The following is a 19759-nucleotide window of genomic DNA, read 5'->3' on the forward strand; positions in this document are numbered from 1 at the left end:
CCAGTCACGATTACATATAATAGTGACCAAAAGTTAGACTACATCTCAAAATACCTAAAATACCCCTAAGTCAAACTTTGTCAAAATCTTGGTGAAAGTCAAAAGTCAACTGAGTCAACCGGGTCAAATTAGTTGAGTATGCCCTCCACACGTACGTGGGGCGTACTGAGCATTAACTAGAAATTGAGGGGCTGACCACATACGCGCAATGTACCCTTTGGTATGCCTAGCGTACGCGTAGGCCATCCTCACATTCCATTAAGAGCTTAATCATTTAAGCTCTTTCATCCAATATCCATATTTAGCCCTCAATTGATGTCCTTAACCATAAAGTTTCCAACTATATGGTCTTGCATGGGCTATTAAGTCCTCAACATGAAAAACCCTAACTTCTTAGCTTATTAAGACAACCTAGACCATGCATGCAGTAAACTAGGGACCAAGATTGCATTTTCATGATTCTAAACACTTCAAGATATCTAAAAGGAAAGCCCAAATGGATTAGAGTAACCCATACTAAAATACATCAAGCTTATGGGACCAAAATGAACACAAATCATGGCTAGAGAAGATCTAAGTAAAATTTCATCAACATCAGAGCTTTTTACCTCCAAATGGTGCAAAATGGTGATGTGATCATGGATCCAAAGTGCTTCACTCTAATAAGATGTTCTCCTCTTCCTTCTTCCTTCTTCCTCCTTCAAGATCACCAAAATACACACTCAAGGCTCAAATATGCTCTAAAGTGGATTAGGGTTTGCAAGGGTCGATATGAGGGGTGGAGTCTGATGAACGAAAGGATTTTGGGGATATAAGGATGTTTAAATAGGGTCCAAACCCTAAAAATTAAGGTTTGCACCCTGACCACGTATGCCTAGTGTATGCCCAACGTACCTATACATGCCTCAAAAATTACAAAAATGCCTCTCGGGACTAAATTTGCAAACAATACACAAACCAAGGGTCAAAATGGAATACCTGGAAAAATGATATGTTACAATTATGCATGTTAGTATGTTTGTTGTGTGTGCGTGTGTGTGTGTGTGTATATATATATATATATATATATATATATATATATATATATTGGGGGTAGGGGCGGGCGGGGGGGGGGGGGGGGGGACTCACTAAGCTTTGTGCAAACTCACAAAGCCTTGTGTTTACTCAATTGTTTATTGTTACAGCTACCATTGGTTATCATGGGAAAGTGGAGGCGTGGTTGTACACATTCATCAGTAACAATGTAGATTCCACGTTTTAATATAACATGATTTACAAACGCAATTTGGAGCAAATGTTTTCTTAATACGGTTTATTTATAAAAATGAAAATTTTTGGTTGTGAAAATGAGACGTTACATTGTAAGTAACGAAATCCCCCAAAAAAACTAATGGTTGTATCACCAAATATACAAGAGGCTACACAAACATCATATTCATGTGGTAATCAGATGGACTAACATGACTCAAAATAAATTTTTTCATGAGTATTAATACATTTGACCACTCTTTTTAACACTTAGGCCACTCATTTTTAATTGTAAGTGACGAAATCCCCCCAAAAAACCAATGGTTATGTCACCAAATATAAATAAGGCTACACAAACATCATATTTATATGGCAATTAGATGGACTAACGTCATTCAAAATACACTTCTTCATGACTTTTGAAACCATTTGGTCTCTCATTTTATGCCTTCCGCCACCCTTTTGAAATGGATACGGCTACTAACTCGCTAATTGAATGTATGTACTTTATGTCACTCGATCTTCGATTACACAAGTAGTGAAAACGAATGTGTGGTTGTATGCATACAATCACTCATTTGTCGTGTGACGGAAGCCCATTTTTGTACTAATGTTTATTTTCTGAATAAAGTCATCGTTTCATGTGTTCGACTCTTTACTTACTTTACTATAATACTATGAGACTAGGTATACTGTCTAATTGTGTTTTAGTTGGTAAAATTAGATAGGGTTGTAAATTTAAAGCCTTAGTGAATTTAAAACGCATCAGTATGAAAATTAAAATAAAGTACATTGCTATTGTGGTTGAAATGAAAAACATACCATATTTACTGCCTATATATGTTTGTCTTACCATTTTTAGATGCAAAAGTAACGAGAACAAGTTGAATGCATGGTTAAAACCTCCTAACAAACTCACATTGATATAAAAATGAGATGGAATGCAAACAACTTTTTTAAACATTTGTGATTATATTTAACACTTTTAATGTATAGAAAAAAATGCTTACTGTAATGCTTATTGGTTTGTGGTTGAATGTGAATATTATTATACAGTTAACGCATTCGATTTTTTTTTTTTTTTGCATTTTGGGCAGAAAAAATTTGGATTTTTACGTTTTTATAATTTAGAAAAAAGATCATTATAGTGATGGGTTATGATGGAAATATTCATCACTAAAGACTGAAACTTTTTTTTTTTGTAGGAAAGACTCTAATCCGGCCAGCCTAGCTTCGTTGTGATATATGTAGTAGGGGTGTTCGCGGTGTGGTTTATAGTTGAAACCACAAATCGCACCGCACATACGGTTTGAGTTTTTGGAAACCAGAAACCGCACCACAAAAGCTCTAAACCGCATTATGTGGTGCGGTTTCATGTGGGCGGTTTCTGAAGTTTGATAAGTTGTTTCAATTTATAACTTTGGTTGTTATTAATTACATTTAAACGCTTTCAAAATTTATTAATTATATTGCATACCATTTGAAAGACATAGATATTACAAACAAAAAAACCACATAATATTTTGCTAAGTTGTTGTGACTTTTGAAATTTGATATCATAGTCTTTTAAGTCATTAATTACCATATTTAACCATCGTGATATAGAATAAAGTTATTGGACAGTATGAAGTATTTGGTGATTGGAAACTTTGATATATATATATATATATATATATATATATATATATATATATATATATATACTAGTTGTGAGACCCGTATGTTATACGGGTTGGATAAAAAAAATATACGAAGGTTTAAACAAAAATTTATTTAAATTTGAAATTTAAAATTTGAATTTAAAAGGAAACATATTAAATACTATATGAGTTGTAATATTGTAATTTATTGGTTATTTTCAATTAAGGCAATTATTAATTAATGTGTAAATATGATGTGTTAATTAAAAAAGATAAAAAAAATGAGAAAATGACAAATGGAAAAAACATTTATTCAAAAATACCATAAAATGACAAGTGTCAAAATTCATGAGAGATTGACATGTGTCAAAAAAACCTTTATTTATTAAAGAGGATATATATATATATATATATATATATATATATATATATATATGGGATAATGACTTGAAAGGGTAACGAACTTTCGACTTTTTTCACATTTAGTCACTAAACTTTTTTTCGTTATCTATTTGCCATTTAACTATTGAAACTGTTCACATTTTACCCTTATGACCGACTGTTACCAGTCATAAGGGTAAAATGTGAACACTTTCAATAGTTTAGTGGCAAATAGATAACGAAAAAAAGTTTAGTGACTAAATATGAACAAAATCGAAAGTTGGTTTCCCTCTAAAAAGTTCAATAACTAAATGTGAACAAACTTCCTCTTGTATTATGTTTTAGCAAATTATTTATTTTTGTTAAATTGTAGCAACATTTGTTGATGAAGAAATCTATGAAATAAAAAAAAAACCCTGAAAATATATTTAAAAAAAACAAAAAACCGAAACCGAAATAAAAAATCAATGGTTTGACATTTTCCAAAATAAAAAAATCAAAATTTCCAATCTGATTTTGGTTTTACAAAAAAATGAACCATTCTCACTGATGTGAATTATGACCATTGGTTTGGCATGCGGAATTTGTGACATCCCATGAATACGTAGTTACAACATCGTCTGAACTCTTAATTCATAGTAAGGGGTTAGAGTATCATCGCATGAATACGTAGTTACAACATCGCCTGAACTCGTAATTCATCACCTACAGGTTATGGGCCTGCTGGTGTTTCCACTGGGTTGTCTAGAATAGTCTGTGGTCGCCATCTATACTCTGGTAGATGACTACATCGCCACATTGCCGGTTAAGGTTATGGTATCTACTTTCATCATACATCACCTATTCATCATCATCTATCTACCTAATTATCATCACCTTTCTATCACCACTTATCTCTCATCATTTTATTTCATCACACACCAACTATTTCATCTACCCATGTTTCATCCGCAACATATTTGTAGATATAAAATAAATATACCGTTTAAATCTTTTAAAACATGTATAAAATCGTTCATCCAGCATAGACAACAAGTATTCAAATAATATGCACACATAGCACGTAATTTATATAAAATACTTCATATCTATGTGTAAGATGAAAGTAACTATATATACCATAAAAATCTCATAAATGCTTCCTAACTTCAAACCCCAAGGTTTACTCTACTAAAACTTCATATTCTCGGCTCTCTGGACCTAGAAGGGTCCAGATTCCTAACTTCAAACCCCAAAGTTTACTCTACTAAAGCTTCATATTCTCGGCTCTCTGGACCTAGAAGGGTCCAGATCTATAACACAAACTTGCAAGAGGGGTTTGAGGCATTCAAAACCCCAAAGATGAAGTGATTCAAGCCCTAACCCCAAAATGGAATCTACACAATAGGGAAGGAAAGGGGTTCATTTTTGTACCTCAGAATGAAGCTCCTTGCTTCAATAACTTAGAATAATAACCTTCCTTGGTCCCTCTTGCTGGAACTCTTCTCCTTTCTTGCAAAATCACACCAAAAAGCTCAAGATAGCTCTTCCTCTCACTCTACACACTCAAGCTCGCTAGGGTTCTCACTTATGGGAAAGGTAGTCGCAATTGAAGGCCATAAGTGCCTTTAAATATGGCTCGAGCCCAAAGATTTAGGGTTTCTGCCAATAGCGCGGACTCGTCGAGTCGTCTCACCGACTCGTTGAGTCCATTCATTAATCCGAGTCATCAGTCGTGACCTTACTCGACGAGTTGAGGCGACAACTCGTCGAGTCTCTCTTCTTAACTCAAAAGAAAAATACTTAAATTTTGATACCTGGAAATCCGGATGTTACATTTTGTTTTTTTATTTCATAGATTTCTTGATCAACAAATGTTGCTACAATTAAACAAAAATAAATAATTTGCTAAAACATAATACAATAGGAAGTTTCTTCACATTTAGCCATTGAACTTTTTAGAGGGAAACAAACTTTTGATTTTGTTCACATTTAGTCACTAAACTTTTTTTCGTTATCTATTTGCCACTAAACTATTGAAACTGTTCACATTTTACCCTTATGGCCGGTAACAGTCGGTCATAAGGGTAAAATGTGAACAGTTTCAATAGTTCAATGGCAAAAAGATAACGCAAAAAAGTTTAGTGACTAAATGTGAACAAAGTCAAAAGTTCGTTACCCTTTCAAGTCATTATCCCTATATATATATATATATATATATATATATATATATATATATATATATATATATATATATATATATATATATATATACGACGCGGTGCAGTTTTAACTGCGGTTTGGTAACTATAAACCGCAAACCGCACCGCATAGTGCGATTTGACAAAAATTACGAACCGGAAACCGCACCGCGGAATTCTAAACCGCATTTTGCGGTGCGGTTTGGTGCAGTGTGGGCGGTTTGTGCGGTTTAAGAGGTTTTTTATGTAGTATAAAATGAAATCAGGTCAAGCCCGGTCAAATATGGTCAGTCGGAAATAGTTAAATCGGGATCCAGGCACATTCGTCAAAAACCATGTTGATAATGATCCTAAAGTTTTTTGTGTTTGGTTCCGGGTCATCTATTAGTAATGTTTCCAATAAATGGGTTTAAGATTGTTTAAGATTTTTTGTAAGGTTATTATATATATGTAGTAAAAATCAAAATCAGATCAAACTAGGTCAAAGATAGTTTGGAATAGTTAAACCAGGTCAAACCCTTTCCGCCGGTGATTTTCGGATGGAATATTCCACGGTAGTCTATCATAAAATCCGTCTATAAACAATTTGATGGATTTCCGACGAACAATGCCGTCGAATATGTTTTTTTCTAGAAGTTAATGAAGATTTAATTACAGAATAAATATCATTAATATAATAATAGAAGAAAGTTTTACATAGACATAACGGATAAACGAACAAATATCATTAATATAAAAATAGAACCAAATATTCAAAATATCACTAAAGGAATAACGATGATAAATGAAGGTTATAATTACGAGTAAGAATCATGAGACAGGATTATGCAATTTAGCTTGAAAAAAAATGTAGTAAGGAACTAAATTCTACAAAATCTAGAACTAAAATAAGACATCATGATCTGTAAATGCAACGAAAAAAATTGCATCATTATGATCTGATAAAAATTACTTTACTGCAATTAACCTATAGAAAAAAAAAGGTTTTAGGTAATGTGGAGGATTTAAAAATAGACTTTACCTTTGATATCAGTGGTCTCCTTTGACCTCCTGCATAAGATATGAAAATATAAAGGTGGAAAATAGACATTAGTGACAACATTTCAGATGTACCTTAAGAATGATAAAAGCAACAAACATCAACATACCTATTCTTTATTCTTTATGAAGGAGTTGATGCCTTCCCCTGCATACAATGAGCCAACACTTGTTTCCATTTCTTTTAGCTCTGGGGTTGCCGAATTTCCCTTGGTGAAAATTCTTATTGCACCACATCTCTCGATTCTAAAAGTATTCAATAATGGCAAGGAAAAATCCTTATTTCCTAAGCAAAACCCCTTAAGACATGGAAGCTCATCAAGTATTAAGGACTTAAGATGTGGTAACATAATCTCATTCATTTTTCCTTGAGATATATCCTCTTCTTCTTTTACAATAACATTTTCTTCCTTAACGACTACCTCCAACTTGTTGCAGCAACTTATATGCAGCTCTTGGAGTTGTAATAGACTACCAATCATGGAACTAGTAAAAATGTGTTCCAACTTATGACAGTGAGAAACAGAAACTCTTGTTAGTTTTGGAAACTCAAATGTGATCCACCGATTACTCTTCCATATATACCTGAGATTTTGTAGAAACACCAACTCAACTTTTGTTAGGTTGGGAAGTGTCACGACAGTTTGTGAATCATCAGAACCACTAGTTTTCCCTTCCAATGCTTCGAATACCTCCTTTACCAACTTACAGTTCCATACATGAATCTCTTCCAGCTTTTCTATTTGCTGCAATGCATTGTATGGAATAATCTTTCTAATAGTCCCATTATCTTCTAGATGGATTTTGGTGTCATTAAGGAAAGATGAAGGGATATCTTTTGAAGTACCAGGGCTCGAGCTTGTACTTCTTTCACTCTGTAAAGGCCAAAATTTGAATACACAAGGCATATGTTAGTGGTAACATAGATCCTAGTTCCAACAGAATTATATACGTGGACTCATATCTTGATGAACAACTTATGCACGTAAAGAAAGTCAAAACCATCTACATATATCTAACATATTCAAGTAAAGAAAAGAGAATCGTCTATAGAATCCCTCTGGTCGATAAAACTAGCAAAAAGTTTAAGATTTTTAATTATTGCAATCTATAAGCAAAAAATATGCTGTAACCTTTGCGCACAAGTAAACAGAAGAGGAAAGGAATAACGGGGGAACAAAGTAAAACTGGAAACTTGGGAGTAAAGAGACTAGCTGCCTAATCTTTATCTTGGTAATAATAATTGACTCCTATAATAATAAAAAAAAAAATTTAAAAATAGCGTCACACATTTCTTCGAAAATAGAAATAGTGTTCAATACTAAAACAGAGGATAAAAAACAATATTATGGAGAGTTTCCTAATATGCCCTTCAGCCTTTATTCTAAATTACTCCAACACAATCGTGTCCATGTTCGTTAAAGGATTGATGGAGGATTTAGATTGGTAATTCAAACTGCCACAATTGAAATAATTCTACTGCTATAGGTTATACATCAATTTGAAATCTATTAGTGCCATGACATATACGAAAAAACAATTTTGTTTAATTTTCCTTTTCTTTTATGGCAAGGCCACCTAAAAATTATAACCCTTAGAGCTCATTATTCCACAAATGAATATATAAACATGCATCTGCCTTAGGCTATTTCTAAATAAAACCAAATAAATTACTTAGTGTTGTTCTAATGAAATTGGAAGAGTATGTAGAAGATGACTCTAAATGAAGAGACAATAATCTTTAAAGATCATAAATAACTCCAACCAAAATATTTTGTTGGAATACTAATTGTTGACCTCATCAAATAAGTTATGTAAGGTTATTTCCCATTCACAATTGATTCAAGTGACAACCTAAAATTTTACAAAAACTATTGTGAATGTGTCATGCTTTTACTTAGCATGATTTCTTCATTAGATGACTGGAGAAAAATAAAAATTATACCTGATGAAAGTTAAGGTTGCATTGTTTAGTATCTTCGCCTAAGCTTGTTTGCATATACTTGAGCTTCGGAGCTGTTGACCAACCACGTGTGAACATTGTCATTTTTGGGCAATCACGAATTGTAACGTTGTCTAATATAGGCCACAAGAACTCATTTATCCCCAAGAAGAAACCTGCAAGGTATGGTAGATTAACCAATGATATTGACTTTAGACGAGGAAAGACCACAATATTAGACGTGGGGTTTTCTCCATTTTCTTCCCTCGCAATTACATCCATTCCATTGCAATTTTCCACTATTAACTCTTCAAGTTGTCCAAGGCTTTCTAGTGAGGAAAATGTGAATATATGTTCCACAAGGTCACAGTCTTTAATTTCCAGTATCTTCAGGTTGGGAAGTCGAAGAATAGTAACATTATTGAATTTTTTTATAGCACCATTTCCTTCATCAACGTGAGTTTCAAAGACCTCCGTCATCGAGTTGCAAGACTCTATTTTCAGTATTTGAAGCTTTTGCATTTTTCCTACCGCATAAGAAGGAATCACACTTGATAAGGCATCACAATCTACTATTGTTATCTCTCTAGAGAATTGGCATAAGGACCATGAAACACCATCCACCTGAGCAAAGTAAACCAAAAATTAAAGTGAACATTATAACTTACTTTTGAACAATACAAATAAGACAAATTACACGATTGGTCCCTGTTGCTGAGGATTGTTAAAATTACTTAATCTCTAGAATTAGTTAATTATGATCGTTATTATGTGTTAACTAATATCCTTGAAGCGTTGTGATGATTCAAATTATGTGAAGAACTCTTAATCCGATCATCATTTTTTAAAATGAAGACAACCATTAATCTCCAAATGTTGCATCGAAGTCATATCTAGCCTAAAAAAAGATTTGACAAACATTGTTTTTTTTTTTTTTGAAATATGCATATATGGACATTTGAATGTTTATATATTTTCATATATGCACATTAATCTAATACCAACGTTTAAGAGAATCGCAACTTGAAAATTTAAAACCAACCTCGGAGGATTAATAGAAGGGTGAACATTTTCTAATTACAAATAAAAACCTTAGTACTAGATGGTATGATAGATAACATTCAAATGAATGACCCTATGTTATGCGTTAATTTGAATCACAATCGTGAATTTGCATAGTAAATGATGAGTCGATTGGGTGGTATAGAAATTACAACCTCTTGTATATCTACTGTCGTGCACTTTTCTAGAATAAGATAGATACTGAGAGAATATTGTAAAGATGAGCACCAATTAAGGAAGTTAATCAAGAAAATAATTACTTCAAGTTGTAGAACATATACCTTAGATTGATCCTTAGTACGCTGGGAACCACCACCACCAATATGATTGAGATTTCTTAGGCAAGCAAGAGTTAGAAAACCAAGAACAGGGAACAAAGTGGCGCTTGTGTGTGTAGATCTAGTATTTTCTTTTCCTTTGTCATCTCTATTTGAAACAACTTCTTCAATATCATCACAAATTGCTATCTTGAGATTCTTTAGGTTTGAAAGAAGTTTTGCCATGAGAGGTGAAAACAAGTACTTAATGCTTTTACATGAGCTCATGTGTATGGTTGTGAGGTTGTGGAATGATTCTTGTTGTTGAAGAATTAAAAAATTATTCCAATTACACTTCCACACATGACTCATGTTGTCCATATGCCTAATATCCAATTCCTCTAGGTAGGGAAGTAGTTGTTCATTATCATCAGTTGTTACTGATTCTATTGGCTCTATCTCAAACACCACCTCCACTTCTTTAAAATTCCACAACTTAAGTTGACGGAGGTTAGGAAATGAATATATATTAGATATGCAAGGACCAACTTTTGATGCTCCTTCATTTGATTTAATATTCTACACATATCCCCACAAGAAAGGTAATTAGTAACTTCAATTTTAAATGTGAGAAAGATTGTCTTGATTCTAAATAATGCTTCAAAAATTATCTGGAAACAATGAATATGGTCAACCAATTAGACATAGTTAGATTATTCCCCTGTGAACTTTTAATAATTAACATATAGGAAGGTTTCAATTCTCCATTCCTAGTAATAATTTTTTTGTATTTAATTAATAAGCTACTATTGGTTCTCTGCAACAATGCAAATAACTAAGATGTGAAAGCCATACCTCTTGCTCTTGTTTGATACTCTTCATCACTTCATTGTTTCTCCTAGTTTCCCCATCGTTATTTATCCATATCCCCTTGAGTTCCCTCAGATCAAAATTGGTGGTGACCGGTGTGAATATATTCCTGAAGCTCTTACATGTTGTTATCTCTATGTACTCAACACGGTGAAAGCCATCTATGAGGAGATGACGTTTCGATAAATTATTTACACCTTTTATACTCCATAACTCTCTTAGATTTCCTAATTGATTCACTTGAATGCTTCTCAAGCTGCATTTGCTTTCTCCAATTCCACCATCACAGTCCATGTTGATGTTGAATAACACTTTAATGGAACCACATCTCTGTAGTTGAAGATCTTCAAGTTTACTCAGCAATGGCAAGGGATTGCACGGAAATAGATTCACAAGATTATCACAATCGGTTACTTCAATAGTTCTCAACAATGAAACATTAATTTTTTCAATAATACTTAATTCACAAGGCCATATCTCCTTCAAATTCTTCATATGACGAATATGTAGTTTCTCCAAATTAGGAATCACAACCTGCAAAATAGTCAAACTTTAGCCCTGTCAAATCAAATCACAAATATTTTTGTTGGGGAATTTCTCTAATTATTCAAATGAATGCAAAATTTTCTGGAAAAAATGTAACTGAAAAAGATTGTTTGAATTCTTTTTCACAAAATATAAAGTGTTTACCTCTTCCCTCAAGAAACAAGATGTTTCCGAATTATTCTTCGGAAATATGCTTGTGAATTTTGGAATGGTGGCAAGCCCCAACTCCACGAGTTGAGGTAACTGAATTATGTTGACATTACTGGAAAAGCCCGATAGATTTGGTAGACAAATCAAAGAAAGAAACTTCAACTTCGGGAATATAATTGTCTCTGCTCCACTACTCTCACTATGTATGAGTACTTCCATATTATTGCATGAGTAAACTTCGAGATGCTCAAGATTTTTCAAATCTTTTGCCACGCCAAGTGTGAAAAGGTGTTTCAACTTCACACACTCAGAAATGACAAGGACTCTTAAGTTGTGGAATGAAGAGAATCGAGAAGGATGTAAGGACGATTTCACATCAATATCTTCAAGATCATTCATATCATGCACACTTAAACAAAGCTCCTCTGTTTTCTCAAACAACTCATTCAGTCTAGTTCCCAATAGTTCTTCTTTTTTGATGGCCAACTTTAATGTGTTTTGGGACGAGTGTTTTCTTTTTCTGAATGCTCCTTTCAAAGAACGTCCCACTGAAATCTTGAATTGTTCAAGATTCTCGAACGAAATATTTTTTGGTTGAGAAGTATTCTGGAAGAACTCAAATTCTAATATAGAAACATGCTCTAATCGTTCTTCCATTTCATTGTAGTTATCACCCATGAAATTAATCTCCTTGCGGTCGTCAACCCTCAAAAAAAATGAATCTCTATCATCAACTCTCATATAAAGCTCTTCAAGTTTGACCAAATTTCGAAAGACACCATTACCTATACGGAGACCAACACAATTCGTCAAATCCATGAGCCTTAGCTTCTTTAGATTCCCAATTGTGGGAGGCAAAAATTCGATGGCAGAATTAGCAACACTGAGCACTTCAAGATTCAAAAGATTTCCAATAGAAGAGCAATCAAACATTAGTGAGCAGTGATGGAGATGAAGCACTCGAACGTTGGAGCATTGAAGTAATGATGGAAGCAACGGATGTTTCATGTTATCATATGATATAACCTGAAGGTTTTCCATTTCTCCATAAAAGCCTTCAGGAAACCTCAGTGACTCCTCCCCTTCCATTAGTTTCAGGATTGAGAGGTTTGGAAACTTGAGATTTCCAGGAAACTCAGACATCCCTTTGCATGTTAACGAAATTCGTTTGCACAAGCTGCTCATGTCATTTGCAGTTGTAGGCCAGCTTGAGATATCACCATGGTTGACAATTGATGCATGCTCGACTTCAGAAAACATGTCCAAAACAAAAGCACGAACCAACTTGTGCATCTTGACAAACCCAACATCATCACTTTCGATCAACAAGTTGGCATGCATTAGCCGCTCAATGCACGTGTCCAACTTATTTCTTGCATGTCTCATAGTATACACTTTCTTAAATATTTTCAATCCCCATCCATACCTCACCAAGTCTTCGGTAGGAACATCAAAGCCTTCAGGAAACAAACCACAAAGCAAAAATATGGACTTTGTCTCCTGGTCTTCGATATTATTGTAGCTCATTTTTAAAACATCAGCCACAACATTGTCAGTGTCATGGTGCTCTAAACGAACAAGTGCATCTTGCCATTTATCCTTGCTTTTATTTCTAAGAGCATAGGCCATGTTTTTTATAGCAATGGGTAAACCACCACACTTCTCCACAATAGCTTCTGCTATCTTATTGAGCTCCTGATCAGCATCATAAGATATTTCTACATACCGTTGGAACAAACTATGTGCTTCCTCTTCTGTTAAGATGTTGATGTTGAGAATTGAACTAGCTCCCATCATATTGCATACATTTCTATTGCGTGATGTCAGCAAGACCTTGAAGTCGATACCTTGATTTGGCAAAGGACTTAAACCAAGATCATAGAGATTAACAGGCTCCCATACATCATCAAGAATTACTAGGAATTTCATATCACCTCCATCTGAGAGGACCTTAAAGTGTTCATTAAGCTTATGAGCTCTTGCAGTTTTAGTGTCTTCTTTTAGCTCTAAGCTGAGGTACTCTGCAATAGATTGCTGAATAGAAATGGGATCTGTTTTTACCCCTATAACTACCTCGATAACAAAATTGAACATTTTCTTATCTTTCACAACCTTCTTCAACCGTTGTGTCATTGTCGTCTTCCCCACTCCACCCATCCCCACTAAGGCTATCATGTGGGATTTGTTGTTTGGTCCGAGTGCTTTTAATGCATTCATGAAAATCTGCTCTCTTGATTTGAATTCATTGTGATCACTTGATGGGGTAGACGTGGATTCCTTCATGAAATCAACTTTTCCCAAAGGAACTGGCTCATCACTCCAAGCCATCAGAGATTGTTGTATTAAGAGACTTTCAATCTCCTCAATCATCTTGAAGGCTTTCCTTCCGAGCTGATGCCTAATCATTAGATTGAGAGAAATGCCAATGTCAATAGGAGTGGTATCCACCTTGGTTTTAATCTTTTTTACTTCTTCCAACCAACCCACGACTTCGGCTGGAACCTCAAGATGACTTCTTCTATTCCGATCCATGTGTTGTTCTACATCTATTCTTGCATCATTCAACTTCTTCATTTTGATATGCAACTCCTTCAAATATTTTTTGTAAGATATGAGGTAGGGGAGGTGTTTCGTGACTGGAACCATCCAAACAATAACAAACAGTAACAGAACCCCAAGTCCCATGAGAATCGGGTATGGGGGGAAGTAGGATGTTGGCCAGCCGATGTTTATGGTGATTGGAACCATGTCATCATGTTTAATCATGGCAGCATCCATTGCTCACTATTCTTAATTCTGTTAGCACCTACACATAAATCAACAAATAGCTAGACCGATGATGCAATCTGTACAAAGTGTGTACCTCATATAAAAATAATTTTGAAGATAATGTTTTGACAATCAAAATTAAAAGATAAATAAATAATGATTTTTACAGGTCATTTATGGAACAGTAAAAATATGATTCACTTTTGACAATTTTAAACATGATTATGGTAATAGAAATCAAGAAATAGGTTTTTCATTGCTTAATTATATAGAAACACCAAATTTTAATTAAGTTTTGGTGTGTGTGTGTGTGTGGATGGGGGTATTTTTATTGTGTTGCAACCTTGTTTTTTCTTTTGGAATGAAAAGTCGTTTTTTTGCAAATTACCTAAGTGCCTTTTTGATTGATTCTACTGCTTCGGAACAAATATGAGTGTTTTTGTACTACATTAACCTTAAAAAAGAGATGAATAAGCTAAATATCTACTAAGAGAATGTGAAATTGAATGAAATTGTAATAACATCCTTCCACGCGCTAGCGTTAAAAATTTCATTGTCAAACATTCCTCAGACCCCAGCATATGTTTATCTTAACCAAAAAAAGAGGAAAACAATAAAGAAATTAAGATCAATTGCAAAGATTGATATTCAACACTGTCTTAATACTTTAAGCATCAAATTAGACAGATTAAACTCGTAATTACCAAGTTAATTTGGACAAAAAATGAAAACTAATTTGTTGATATTAGCTTGGTGCTTTTCAAACTGTAAAAATCACAAAACTAGTCTAATAATAACAAAAAGAGATCATAGGTTACTACTAAATATTAAAGTGAATGAACATTACAGATACTTGAGCGCTTGAACAAACTGAGGCGTTGGAACTTAACTAGTACTGAGAGCCTGAGCAAGACGAAAGCTCTTTAAACCACAAATTGAAGAAAAGATAAAATGTGTAGCACATTCTTTAACAAAATGCTCCACTGACAGTCGCTTTGTTCTTTGGGTCGCCCCCAGCTGTCTGCCATCTTTACTTTTCAATTATTCCAGCATCAACACTTTTTAGTATTTACTCTTTTTACCCTGCAAATAAAACAATTTCACCAATTCAATATAGAAAGTAAATATTTTTCTATTTTTGTTTTTATGCATCTTTTTAATTATATAAACTAATAATATATTAAATAATAAATATATTAAATTTCTTTCTTGACATTTACCATAATCTAACGAGCAGAAGGATGGATAAACGCAAAAGATAAAATAGTATTTCAATTTTTATCGAATACTTACTAACATTGGATCATAAGATAACCGATGTTGAAAGAGTCTATTAAACTTATTCATTTTATTTTTGTATTATTATAATAATCTTAAAAGTTTTTCAAAAGTTTAATCACAAAAAAGACATGTCGTTACTAAAACTCAACTCTATTTTATTTCTCAAAAAACTGTTACATTTTTATTTTTTCGATTTAGCCTTTACCTTTTCTTTTTGTCGATTTACCCCGTACATTTTTTCAGATAAAACTTCAACTTTATATTTTTATTATCTAAAAAAACTCTTACATCTTTATTATCTTGGAATATTCCTTGCATTCGGTTCCATAATTCCATTGCAGATTCTTTCAGCTTGATGGTGGGTTGGAGTAAAGCAATAGAGGTGGTCATGTAAATCCATTGGTGGAAGATTGCTCAACAACATTGTAAGTTCATATAATCACACAAGACGTGCAACAATCATCAGTTTAATTAAGAGTTATCTTTATTGACTTTTTTATGTTGGTCATAGTGAAAGAATGGTAAAAGTTGTTCCCATTGTTTTTTTATTACCAACTTAATCATCTCACTTAACTATATGATGTAGTTGAAGCATGTGCAATCTAAATTTGATATGTTAGAAGATCACAAGCCACAACGATATAGGCGAAGCGGACTATTATTATTTATTAAAATTTCCTTTTTCTCAAGTATTATTTGTATTTTTTTTTTTCATCAATATAATGGTGCTTAGATCTATTTGGAAGAAAGGGTCCAAGGATAGATAGTTTAAATTCTAAAATTAAAGAGCTTGATATGCAATTGTCCATAGAGAAAGAGGAATGCGGAAGGTATTTCATGGATCTTAGCCCATAATTTTTTTTACTAGAATCTTTTCGGCCACTTATTTTTTATTTCTTTTTACAAATTTTAGTTTTTATTTCAGAATTTTCTCCAAAATTAGGGAGTTTGTGAAGGCATATCATTGCCACTTATGGATACAAGATGAGCAGAAGAGGCATAGATCTATTTCCATTTTCTTATATTTTTTTTCCCATCTACTGTTCTAATAATTGTTACAATATTTAGGTCATAATCTAGTCTTGAAAGACCTGGATCAGATTGGCTTTGATGCTAGAGCTGTTGCTATTGAAGAAAATATTAGCATCAATATATTTATTAAATGATGAAGAGACTTTAGGAAATTTCTTAATAAGCCGCAAATATGATAACAAGGGTTCCCCAAGAAAGAAGGAGATGTTTAGCAATCATTTAGTAGGCACATTGAAGGACCAATATAAGGATTCCCCTAGCAAGAAAAGGATAATGGTTTATGTTGAAAAATCAAAATAAGGTATATTTTATATAAAAAGAACATTTAAGGTTTATTAAATTCTCTTCTATTTGAGACAGTCTAATAAACTTATATTCTTTTGGTGCAATAGGAGAATGGGTTGGTAGTAGAAATATGAGATTTGAAGCTAAAAGGCCTATATCTATTTGAAATAGTTTAATAAAGTGATACTCTTTCGAGCTTCCTCTTATTATTGGATATATTTAGCACCTGTTAGTTGTTCTTAGATAATGATAACAAACTAATGGTTGATGTTACAAGACCAATATTATGAATTGGTAACTATTCTAAAAGTCACCGATTTTCATCCTCATGTAAAAAATCATGATTATGTTTTGATGTAAGAATTTTGAATTATTATTAATAAAAAAAATTATTACATTGTATTGTATAGTTTCATTGTTTGGTGCATTTGTAATAATAATAGGTGGCTAGTTCCTGTGACCATTAGATGAAAAATAGTTGCTATTTAAAAATAAATAAAAAAAAAAGTAAAACAAACAAATAAACAAACAAACTTTAGTGTATAGAAATAATTTTTAGGCACACTTATTGAACAAAATGTTTTATTACAACTACACTTTTTAGCAAAAATTAGAATAAAAATAAATTAATGTGGTCATTGGATAAACGATAGTCACTATCAAAAAACATGTGTGTCTAGAAAGACTTTATAGACACACAATTCGATAAAATGTTTAATTACAATAGCACTTTTGCCACGTTTTTTTTTAAATCGATTTGATTAAAAACTCAATAAAAAACAATTTATGTGGCTAAATAATAACTATGACACACTAACAATAAATTCATGTGGCTGTTGGATGAACAATAGTCACGAGATAAAAATGATTGTGTGTCTACAAATCATTTATGAACACACTTATTTGACATAATGTTTGATTACAACGATACTTTTTCCACGTTTTTTTTAAATCGATCTGACTAAAAACTCAATAAACAATATTTTTATGACTAAATAAAAGAAAATGGCACATTGAATATAATTTCATGTGGTCGTTACATGAACAATAATCACTATAAAAAAAACAAATATTTCTAGAAAAGTTTATAGTCACACTTAATGGATGGAATCCTTGATTACGACAATAAATGGTGGTACCCTTTAGCCACTCTTTTCCAGTAACTACGACCACTATATTTCAATGTGTTTGTATGATACCTAAGATGACACGGCCTTTCATCTCACTTCACTACTAGAAACTTGAGTTTCAGCTACGGATTCAGAGAGGGATTAAATCTGTAGCAAAATTTAGGCTTATAGAGAGGGAATTACGAGAGATCTGCGATGGTTAAAAAAATTTTATTTATTTATTCAACATTTAGCATATTAGAGAGTGTTTAGCGAGGTATCAACTACAGATCTCACAAGTATTTATCGACGGACTCTTATCCCTCGGTAATCGGTGGAAAACGAAGGCATTTGGCGAGGGTTCAACGAGGGAAAAAAAAGATCGAGTTTTTGGCCATCTAGTACGTGTTTAGCGAGAGAATACCGACAGACCATATGCACGCTATGTTTTTAACATTGACGATCTCTCGCTGAAATTGATGCTCCAATTCCAAACTTCGTGTAAGTTTTCTTCCATCCCAAATCTGATTTGTCACTCCAATTGAACACGCTCTCACCCAAATCTGAAATTGACGACACTCTCGAGCTGCAGCTTGCTTAACCCAATCTCACCCTCTCTGTTCAAACAGATGACGACAAGAACGGACCATTGCAGCTTCCGATTCCGACAGCCTCCACAATTTTAAAATCTGAAATTATTCTTCTTTAACTTCCGATTCAAGTAAATCTCTTGATTTTATTTGCTTTAGTCATATATTAGGTTAGGTTTGATTTAGTTGCACAATATATTACGTTAGGGTTTAATTTCTCCATTTTCTTTCCTTTTTCAATCGTCATTCCTCCACACAATACAATGCCCCTGATATGCAAAGTTGTTAAAGCTGGAAAATCCCAAGGTGTTTTGGGCGTAATATTGCAAGCTCGAATCACAATGCTAGTTAGTGTGAAATGTTTGAGTGAATAAGAGGTAAATAGGAAAGGAGGCAGAAGAGGAACATGGACATTATGAGCATAGGCAGGGGCATTATTACTCTGATAGCCATTGGAGTCTTTCAAGTTCTGTTCCTCTCTGAATATACAACATATGGAATTCAATGAAATTAATGCACTTTGGTATGACCATAAAAAGCCTTCTGCTCTTACACTAGAGATATACACAGACACACAAGCACACACACACATTAACTCTCCATTCATTGCCAATTTAAGGGCATTCATGTATACATAAAATCGACTATAAGGGTTCTCTAACAGGTTGCAGAGATTGAACAAGCTGAATAGAGGAGAAAGGTAGACAATAGACATAAGAAAATGTTACAAAATGTTACAGATACTACTTGTTAAGTTGTTTATGATTATGAGTGGAGCTTACATCTTCAATCGGAGTGCAGGCTTATCATTTGGTTGTTGTGCAACTTTTGTGGATAAAAGCTTTGCCATCTCTAACCCATTTGTGACAAACTCCAACATTTCTCTCATTAAACAAATACTAAAATACCCTTTTAACCCTACAATTACACAAGAAAAGTTTCAATTCCAATTCCTTCAATACCAACTCTTTAGACAAATTCCATTCCTTCCAAAAAAATATTAACTCTCTTACCATACCAATGCTGCAATCAACCTTCTTGTCCTTAACTCTCTTAGCCTTGTTCTTCCTTCTTTTCGGCTTCTCTTCGGCTTCAGTGTCATGTCATTCAAAGAGAGCTCCTCGGCATTATCCTCTTCAACAAACCTGTGCAAAAACTTGGGTCATTAATCACTCATATATACGATAATGTAAATTTCCATTATTTGGTTAATTAACCTTTTTTGATAGCTCATATTTTCTGTGTGTAAGCATGTTTCATTTCTGTAATTTGATAACTCATATTTTCTGTAAAACTTCATTTCCTTTCTGTATCTGTAATATAATAATTACTTTTTTTAACATCTCCCTAATTGCCCTGATTCTGTGGGACCAGTGAGC

At 33.3% G+C, this 19759-nt stretch overlaps 1 protein-coding gene and 1 long non-coding RNA gene across 5 annotated transcripts; one reads left to right on the forward strand and one right to left on the reverse strand.

Annotated features, from left to right (window-relative positions):
* Positions 1 to 6165: 6165 nt before the first annotated feature.
* LOC145086386 (disease resistance protein At4g27190-like) lies at positions 6166 to 15064 on the reverse strand. Of its 4 annotated transcripts, XM_079024136.1 has the most exons (8): positions 14931 to 15064; positions 11309 to 14120; positions 10604 to 11152; positions 9773 to 10327; positions 8433 to 9053; positions 6598 to 7362; positions 6471 to 6499; positions 6166 to 6351 (listed from the first exon to the last, which is right to left on the reverse strand). In XM_079024136.1, the coding sequence occupies exons 2-6, from the start codon at positions 14090 to 14092 to the stop codon at positions 6598 to 6600; spliced, it is 5274 nt and encodes a 1757-aa protein (XP_078880262.1). In that variant the 5' UTR covers positions 14093 to 14120; positions 14931 to 15064; the 3' UTR covers positions 6166 to 6351; positions 6471 to 6499. The 4 variants fall into 4 exon arrangements, with proteins under 4 accessions (XP_078880262.1, XP_078880260.1, XP_078880261.1 ...); XM_079024134.1 differs by having other exon boundaries at positions 6167 to 6499; XM_079024137.1 differs by lacking the exons at positions 6166 to 6351; positions 6471 to 6499 and having other exon boundaries at positions 6833 to 6993; positions 7073 to 7362.
* A 2840-nt stretch (positions 15065 to 17904) lies between these two features.
* LOC145086390 (uncharacterized) lies at positions 17905 to 19741 on the forward strand. The gene is made up of 3 exons (XR_013700419.1): positions 17905 to 18291; positions 18420 to 18903; positions 19045 to 19741. It is a non-coding gene; the product is annotated as an uncharacterized LOC145086390 (long non-coding RNA).
* Positions 19742 to 19759: the final 18 nt, after the last annotated feature.

Source organism: Lactuca serriola, chromosome 2 (genome assembly GCF_051521515.1).
Source record: "Lactuca serriola cultivar US96UC23 chromosome 2, Lser_US96UC23_V15, whole genome shotgun sequence".
Classification (NCBI taxonomy): Eukaryota; Viridiplantae; Streptophyta; class Magnoliopsida; order Asterales; family Asteraceae; genus Lactuca; species Lactuca serriola.